Source organism: Argentina silus (genome assembly GCF_951799395.1).
Source record: "Argentina silus genome assembly, chromosome: 16".
NCBI lineage: Eukaryota > Metazoa > Chordata > Actinopteri > Argentiniformes > Argentinidae > Argentina > Argentina silus.
Window position 1 is genome coordinate 14,554,801 of NC_139670.1, and position 9,727 is coordinate 14,564,527.

Here is a 9,727-nt window from a genome sequence, read left to right on the forward strand (position 1 = left end):
ATATGAGGAAGACAAGTAGATGCTGTTTTATTTCTTCCTCTACTCTACATGACCAGTCTTCAGCTGACAGATAATATGATGTGTCAGAAAGCAAGCAGCTGAAACTAAGACTGCTCTATTTCTGTCCTGGAGATGTGTGGTCTCTGGTCTGCAGAAGGTGTGAAACATGGTGTGAAACATGGTGTGAAACATGGTGTGAAACATGTGAACGAAGGGCTAAACTGAGGAAGTAGAGGCATGCTGGACAGGGGAAGTATGTGTTTTGACATAACACCATAAATGGTTGCAATATGCTGTAAACCCACCCTATATTAAGATGCTTTTAACGCTGCCTAGGACAAAAAGAGCCCATTTCCGAGAAGGGTGAAGTAAACCCACAATATGTAAAAACAGGAACTTTATCAACAACACAGTACCTCCCCCCTTCTATGTCACATACTTCTTGTCGCGACTGAAATTGACCTAAATATGGTCTGGTTACGGCCTTCGGCTGTCTATGTGGCCTATGCGGCTGTCTACAGTATGTCTAACAGTGCAACATTTGTAACAGATCAGCAGCAGGGCTTGCCTTTTGGTGTGTTTCAGTTGTTTGAGGATTGGGAAAATAAACTGGGTAGCTTAATGGTTTGTTAAAAAGTCTCATGACCTAAAAGACTCATCAACATATCGTGAAGCAACAAGAAAACCTAGTCAGTGTGCAGAGAACTTCTTTCTTTTGTCATTTTGTTTCTCATCTGTGTCTAACCCTAACCCTAACTTCCTCAACCTCACCGTCTGTCTAAAACACGCCCCGTCAACTCTTATTTATTTTACTTTCAGTTCTCCTGTTATTAGTCAGTCGCCCGCTCATTCCTATTAGTCAGTCGCCCGCTCATTCGTGGATAGAGGCAGAGATGGGGATGAGAAGCCTTCTTCTGATATTAGCAGGTAAGCTCTTATCATCTCTCCACTAAATACCAATGATGCTTAGAGTCTCACTTTCTGTCTAGCTCAGGGTTCTGTAAAGCTTTCATCAATTTACTTTGTATACAATATTCTTTCTGTTATATAATCCATATGACAACATATAAAATATCTATGTGCACTTTTTCTGCGTGGAAAAACATCAAAGCAAAGTTATCAAGACAAAGTTATAATCAATAATAGAAAGTTATAATCAGAAACCTCAAGGGTTTTTTTAAGGGAAGAGGGGAGATAATTGACTTGAACCAATTAAAAGGAAATCGTATCTCTCCATCGTTGCTTCTTTAAATTGGCATTTAACTGATTCGTAAGATTTCAACCAGGAGTGTTGATTTCATGATTTCATGATTTCACCCAACACTACTAAGTGATTAATAAGCAACAAGACAAATACGTTCCTGCATATCAATCTCATTATAGCAACAGAAAATCAACTGCGACTTCAGAGATATTTAAAAAGTAGCCTCGTTTATTAAAAATGTCTTATTTTTTTATGGTAATATACTGTGCAATGTCATTGCATAGCAGTTTTGTTAACAATTACCTGATATTCATGCTGATATTTTATTCTTTTTTTTATTGATACCCTAAGTATTATTGATATAATCACAGTACAGTAGGCCTATGCAGTGCTTTATCAATAATTAATATTTAGGGTGTCAATTTGCATTGATTTATGGATTCTGAAAAATATCAAGTTGAATATGTCAAAAGACGCTAGTCTTTTTGAATATGCTCAATTTCTGAAATGGTATACTGTAGGCCTATTACATTGTAGAAGATTCAATACAATCACAGGCAATGCATCATTTCGTCTTTCTCATCACATTTAACAGTGGTCAGTGTTCAGAAATGAGTTCACACTTGGCAAGGAAAGTTAAAAACATATTTTTTATGGATATATGGATATTTTTATGGATATAAAAAGACATCTTCATCTATAAAAAGACCTCTTCATCCCCACTTCCCCCCTGTATAGATTCTCTACTAAAAAAATAAAAAATAAAAAATAAAAAGTAATTCTTCTAGCATTGTGACTGCCAATGACCCCTGGTCCTAGCATAGATTTGTTTTTCTTATGATGACTGATGTATAGATGATTCATGTCTTGCAGTGTTCTCTGTCCTGTCGAGGAGTCAGCAGAAACCTCTGGGTATGTTTTAACATTCTGTCTTCTCTGAATCCAAACAACGTACACACCCTTGACACTCTCTCTCTCTCTTTCTCTTTATCTCTCTCTCTCTCTCACTCCCCCTCAGTCAGCAGTAGTCTCACTCAAATACCCAGAATTTTAGCTGAAGAGCCAATAGCAACGCAAGTTTCATCTCACTTCTTCTCAATGGTGTGATATCTCACCACTGCTCCTAGTATTAACCACTAGATGGTAGCAGCCACCTTGTAAAAGTTCATCACTTCATTGTCCCTTCAAACTGCCTCTTTAAGTACAACTACTGTAGCTTTCAGGTGTGTTTGATAACATTCCTCATTCCATCCCATTCCATGCAATACAATGAGCCATCCTCCGATTTCTACTTCCACCAGCCTCCACTGCTCGACTTAATGTTTGCAAGAAGAGACAGAAAATCTTATCTCTCGTCTCTCTCTTTTTCTCCTCTCTCTCCTCTCAGTGAAAATGGCCCCCGAATTCCAGCTGGTCTACTCTGGAGATACCATTGAGCTGAGCTGTGAGAACGGTGGAAATCAGATCAAATGGTCCTTCAACAACAACACTGTTTCAACCCAAGGCAATCAGACCTGGAGCATGGTGTCTGTCTCCTCTAGGAACTCGGGCTCGTACCAGTGTGAGGGCAACGGAGAGAAGAGTGACAGCTTCACCATCAATGTCCTGGGTATGCAACGCCAACTCCCCAATGCAATGCCCTAAGCATAAAGAACACTGATTTTAACTTGAATTCTTTACACACTACATGTGTGTTGTAGACCATATATTTAGGTGGTCATTTAGTGTCTGGCTCATCCTCTTCACCCTTCACCCTCACCCCCTCAACTTTACTCTCTTTCTCTCTCTCTCTCTCTCTCTCTCTCTCTCTCTCTCTCTCTCTCTCTGCATCCCCACTCTTGTCTCACCTGGGCCCTCTTTCTCTCCCCCTCTGCCCCATCTCCCCTCTTGTAACACCCTGGCCTGTGCACCACAGAGTACCTCCCGTCAGCTGCCCTCTCCATCAAGCCTGGCCATCCGTCCGTCATCAACAGGAACAGTGGGTTCACCCTTGTTCTGGAGGTGGAAGAGGGCCTCCAGGGGTGGTCCTGCAGGGTGTACAAGGGGGGCAACATCAGGACAATCACCCTGAAGAAGAGCCAGGCCACGGCTAACCACACCGAGCTGGCCTTCCAGCCCTACAGACTGACTGATCCCAGGGCTATCTACTGGTGCATCCACAAGACCAACCGGGAGAGGAGCACCCCAGTCACCATCAGGACCTCAGGTTTCAAGTTTAAAAAAATAAAAGTTTCAAGTTTATTTAGTTTTAAAGTGCATTATCGACAGGGTCTCAACGCACTATACATCATAGAAAACAAAACACATTACATAATTGGAGCTGATATTATGAGTTTACTGTTTCATGACATGTTTCTGCACTACAGTGGCTTGACATAGGCTCAAATACCCCATAGCATAGCTTGGTAGCTATAGTTGTACTAGCTATTGTTAAAAAATTATATTATATTCTGTGTCTGTCAGTTTAGGATGGTTGGTACACATTTAGCTAACTTACCTGGTGAAATGATGCTATCTTACGTCAGCCTGGCTTGGTCTTATATTGAGTACAATGCTTGATCTGACTGCATCAAATGTCACTTTTCATCCCTCTCCCTGGCTCCCTCCATCCCTCCAACCTCTCTGTCTCTTCCTCTCTTCCAGATCGGTCTGTGCTTATGGAGACCCCCTCCAGGCCTGCTGAGCTGGGGGAGACACTAAACCTAGGGTGTCTGGTGGTCGGCTCCACCCAGATAAGCCGTACTGTGTTCTACAAGAGTGGGACTGTAATACAAAATACCACTTCCTCCTCCTACCAGATCAAGAAAGTGAATGAGTCTGACCAGGGAATGTACCACTGCAAGGCCACCTATACCCACAAACTGAGTACCGGTGGAGGACCCCCTTACGAAATTACCTCCGATGCTCAAGAGCTGACTGTCAGAGGTAGTGTGTGTGTGTGTGTGTGTGTGTGTGTGTGTGTGTGTGTGTGTGTGTGTGTGTGTGTGTGCCTGCCTTTGAGTGCATTCTTTCAGGTCCTTCCATGTAGTTGTCCAACTCGATCTGTCTCCATCACGTTTTGAAGTCTGTCTCCCTCTGTGTGTTTCTGCAGCACCTCCTCCCAAGGCCGTCCTCCATCACATGTCTCACATGTCTCACATGTCCTGCTCCTGTTCCAGCTGTCCCTCTGACCCCACCTTTCACTGGTACTACAAAAACAAAACAGTGGGCCCGTGGGCCCGCATGGGCTCCGTCAGCAGCCATGAAGACCCCCCGGCTGGCACCTACGCATGCAGAGCAGTGTGGAGCACTGGCAGATCAGCTATGAGCATCAGTTGTGAGTTCCGTCCAGATAGATAGATATGTCACCTGGTGGTCACCCTGTTCGACTGTTTAATGCTATTAGAAGCCAACTGTTGTTCCTGACAATAACAGAAATGGGAGTTGGCTAATAGCACAAACAGTCTGGGGCGACTAAAACGATATCTTCCTTAGATCTGTGTTAGTCAGTGGAGGCTGGTGGAGGTAGAAATCGGAGAACGGGTTCATTGTAAAGCATGGAATAACAGTGAAATAGATATGATCTTTTAGTTGGGGACATGGCTGGTGGAAGAACTATTATCATGGAGCCTTTGGTTTGTTATAAGTTGTCAACACAGAGTAGTTTAAAAAGTGTAATCTGTCATCATTTAATAAATCTAACACACTGATCATCTGTGTGTGTGTGTGTGTGTGTGTGTGTGTGTGTGTGTGTGTGTGTGTGTGTGTGTGTGTTTCTCTCTCTCTCTCTCTCTCTCTCTCCTAGACAAGCTGCGTGGCGTAATTCCCAAGGAGGTTAAAATGATCATCATCATCACGCTGATTGTCTTGGGGGCTATACTCTGCATAGTAGCTGTTCTCTGTTACAGGAGAAAAAAAAAAAAAAGGAATGACACCTGTAAGTGCATGTGTGTGTGTGTGTGTGTGTGTGTGTGTGTGTGTGTGTGTGTGTGTGTGTGTGTGTGTGTGTGTGTGTGTGTGCGTGTGTGTGTGTGTGTGTATGTGCGTGTGTTTGAGAGAGAGATTGTGCAAGTGTGTTCTGTGCCTGTATAATGTAAGTACACGTGATCAATTGCTTCTGTAAAAGTTGTACAATTACTTTTATTTTGTTTTTTATTTGTTTTCCAGCCGTGATTTACGAAGACGTGCCCCTGAGGGAAGGAGGGTACGAGGATCTACGCCGGAGAAAGAAAGAGGGGGAGTATGACGTCCTGAAGCCTACTCCACCTGGAGAGGAGAAGAAAGAGGGGGAGTATGAAGCCCTGAAGCCTACTCCCCCTGGAGAGGAGAAGAAAGAGGGGGAGTATGACGTCCTGAAGCCTACTCCCCCTGGAGAGGAGAAGAAAGAGGGGGAATATGAAGCCCTGAAGCCTACTCCACCTGGAAAGGAGAAGAAAGAGGGGGAGTATGACGTCCTGAAGCCTACTCCACCTGGAAAGGAGAAGAAAGAGGGGGAGTATGAGGCCCTGAAGCCTACTCCACCTGGAAAGGAGAAGAAAGAGGGGGAGTATGACGTCCTGAAGCCTACTCCACCTGGAAAGGAGAAGAAAGAGGGGGAGTATGACGTCCTGAAGAAAGAAGGGATGGATGAGGTGTACCACACCTTGGGGGAGGAGGGTGGGGCGAAATGGGGAGATTAGGCATTGTAGGCCAAAGGGCGGATGCAGATGGAGTGTCCCATACTTTGGGGGCAGAGGGAGGAAAAGAGGGGAAAAAGGGGGAAAATCTCAATAGTCTAAAGTGGCTTCCTGTTCCTTGTCTCCTCTCCTTGTCTCCTTCCCTTCGTCTGCACTGCTATGGGAGAACTGGACAAGTAGAAGAGAATAGCAGATAGACATCCACCATGTTGCTCTGACCTTCCATGTGTTTTCAGATGATTGCAGACGGAGGAGAGGAGACAGGAGAGGAAGCTTCTTTAGACTATTGAGATTGACTGGAATGATGGAAGAAGGAATTCAGGAAAGATTATTATCTTTAGATCATAAGCTTATTTTCTCACACACTCACTTGTTTAAACACACTCACTTGTTTAAACACACACACACATACACACACACACACACACACACACACACACACAAATTAATTTGCTTCAAATGACTCAATAAAAACAAAACATGTCACAAAGTTGGTGGTTGTCATGTCAAATGACAAGACAACCTTGTACATACCTTTTCTGCTTCTAACGCAGTGCAGTGGATGGATACAGGGTGCCGATAGGGTAATAGCAAAATGAATATGTTTGATAAGCTTGGACTTACTGATGATAGACTGTCAGTTGTAACATCTTTATCTTTACTTTATGGAGCTCTTTGTTGTTGTTGTGAAACAGTGGAGGCTGGTGGAGGTAGAAATCGGTGGACAAGCTCATTGTAATGCATGGAATGAAATGAGGAATGGTATCAAACCAAACACATATTTGATACCATTCCTCATTCCAATGATTTCTACCTCCGCAAGCCTCCATTGTGATATGTGAAATGTTCCGAGGGTGTCTCTTCTGTCTGAGGTGGAGTATCCCTCCTTCTAAACCTTTCACAGTTGTAACTTTACTTTGATTTTGTCATTTGTACAGGTAATTGACAAGTGATTCTACTGTTGCCACAAATTATAAAGCACTTTTATGTTTATACTTTTATATATTTTCGCCTTTTTTATACGAATGTGTTCTGTACTGTTCCATTAATCAAACATGATCTCATTTTTAGCCGTTCGTTACAAAGTGTGTATTGTATACAGAATGTTTTTTAAGAACATATTATGTATAAGATGTACAAGTATCTGCAATGATTCAAAAGACATATCCAAGTCAATTATGGACATTGGACTATAATATTAATATTTGTATCTGTTTGCTTGCTAAAATAAAGTAATAAAGTTTATAATCATATTATCGTTATCGTTATTTTTGGACTCAATATTTCAGTCAGTCAAGTGAGATACTGATTGAGAAAATCAATGTTGCTGTCATAAAGGGTTAGGAAGGGCTAAGGGTAGTAGATAGATACTGTAGCTGAACAGTTCGTTGACAGTAAATTGAATCTGTAAGTCAAATGAAGTGTGACCTTAGTCACTCAATTCCTATGATCTAAATTAGAGAAGGGCTTTTTCTCAATGTCGGTAACATAGGGCCTGACACCAGTGGAGATAAGCCACTTCTTCCTCTTTCTGACTTTCAGTATGACTATGTTTCTATTTCTTCTCAGGACAGCTAAATGACTGACCAGAGAGAGACCTTCGCTAACCTGGCAGATACCCCCCCCCCCCCCCCACTCCCTTCCCTCTCTCTCCCTTCCCACCCACCTTACTCTCTCTCTCTTTCTCCCTCCCACCCCACTCGTCCATCCTCCTGTCCTGTCTCCCTTCTCTCCGCTAACCTGACAACGAACATCTTTCTTTCTTCCCCTCCTTCCCCCTCTCCCCCTCCCACCCACCTTACCCTCTGCTCTCTTTCTCCCTCCCATCCCCTCCCCCTCTCCCTTCTCTCTTTCCCCCTCTCCCTTCCCTCTCTCCCCCTATCCCTCCACTCTGCTGCCCCCACCCTCCCAGAAGAATACCTACAGAATGCACAAATAGAAGGTATAGCATGACACCTTCATCTGATGTTACCAACCCCTCCCCCCCTGGCAGATGGGTACAGGATTATCCCAGTGATTTTAGATAAGAGAGGGCAGAGAAAGGCAGAGAGAGAGTCCCAGTCCCTGAGCTCTTGTGACTGGTGTAGAACTCTATTCTGCCTAACACCCCCCCCCCCACACACACACACACACACACCCCTATCCCTACCTCCCTGGCCTGTGACAAAGCCCCTCTCAGATCCCATCAAAATCTCAATTTCTCTCTCCCACTTCCTCTGGGGTCGTATCGTTACCCTGGTGATCAATAGGCAGCATGCAGGAGTAACATGACACCTCATATATGGAGACGGAGAGAAAGAGAGAGAGAGAGAGAGAGAGAGAGAGAGAGGGGTTCAGAAAACCATTAGTACCACAACCATATGGAGAGGAAGGGAAAGAGGGAGGAGAGGGATGATGAGAGGAGAGGAGAGATGGGGGGGAGGAGAAGAGAGGAGGGGGAAAAGGGAAAGTTGTGGCAGACAGACTGGGAGCCAGACCTTCAGAAGGTTGTATAGAATACAGTATGTTAATTGTACTTCTTAGAATATGGGAATTAGCACAAAGATGATTTCACATTAATACTGTACACCATGTACAACTATACTAACTTCCAATGGTTTGAAAAATGTAATTTCAAACATATTGAAAATATGTAATAATAGTCATAGTAAAGTACTAATAATATTCACCTCTACATTTTATTATACAATATGTTTTCCACATGTACATGTTTTTTTTGTACATATACAATTTAACATTTTAACAGTTAAGAACAAAACAGTTGAATGATAAAAGAAAAGCAACTGACAGATCAGTTTGAAAAAGAAAATAAACAAAAACAACAACACCACCACCAGTAAAAATCCTAACAGTTATAATTTCCCGACTGTGAGGAAACCTAATATTATTGTTTATCGTGTCTCAATTGACTGAAACGACCTCGCCAGTCAACCATACACACAACTCAGCTGTATCCATGACAACATGGGTTTTAAAACCTTTAAACTCTCAAGGTTAGCTAAACAACTCACAATGCTTACCAGTAAAGTTATGACTTAAGTTATGTACAGAAAGTAAACGGGACATTTTCAGTGCCAATACATGATTCTTCTTTTTATTGCTTTCTCAACTAAGTGTGTAAAAACATACTGGTCTGTCAACATATATCCAGATTAATAACACTAGTGTGGACTACAGTATATTGTTATATGAAGAAGGGAGGGATGGGGAGAGAGAGAGAGAGAGAAAAAGAGACATTCATCCACAAGAGAGAGAGGCCTCCAGTTCCCCTCCTCTGTTGTCTATGGGGACCTGGTTCAATGGTTTCGAACATGGGTTGTCTGTGCACCACAGCGACTGAGTTAGCCTGCTGAGCTAAAGCCCATCTCTGTTCTCCATGGGGACCTGCCGTGGAGGGAGGCGGTGGCTACGTCAATCTCACGTTCGATATGAGAATAATGTAACCGACTGGGTTCAAACCCGGGTGGTTGGCGTAACCCAAGACTGTTATCTTGCTGAGCTAAAGCTCAAACCCGGGTCTGTGCACCTCAAGACTATTTTAGCCCACAGATCTAAAGCCTAGGCACCAGCTCACGGGAGCTAACGCTAGTCTTATGGTTTCATGCAAAGTCACTCATCAGTGTTTTGCCCTCCATAAGCTGTCGATACTGAATCAGTTCATATTCATATTCAGTCATGGGGGTTGTTAGGGTGCCGGTTGGGATAGCAACACCCCAGTCTCTGCTGCTCTCGGTGTGTTATTGCTTAGTCATTGTGACCACGGACACAGGCTGGTGTGTGTGTGTGTGTGTGTGTGTGTGTGTGTGTGTGCGTGCGTGCATGTGTGTGTAAGAAGTTTGGCTCCCTGATGTTAGCCAACTTCCTCCCT

General features: G+C 43.4%; 1 protein-coding gene across 1 annotated transcript; it reads left to right on the forward strand.

Annotated features, from left to right (window-relative positions):
- Nucleotides 1–868: 868 nt before the first annotated feature.
- LOC310817400 (uncharacterized protein) lies at nucleotides 869–7,072 on the forward strand. Its single transcript, XM_083687969.1, has 8 exons — nucleotides 869–927; nucleotides 2,078–2,116; nucleotides 2,592–2,813; nucleotides 3,120–3,410; nucleotides 3,848–4,129; nucleotides 4,296–4,520; nucleotides 4,989–5,120; nucleotides 5,351–7,072. Exons 1-8 carry the CDS (start codon nucleotides 894–896, stop codon nucleotides 5,860–5,862), a joined length of 1,737 nt encoding a protein of 578 aa, XP_083544095.1. The 5' UTR covers nucleotides 869–893; the 3' UTR covers nucleotides 5,863–7,072.
- Nucleotides 7,073–9,727: the final 2,655 nt, after the last annotated feature.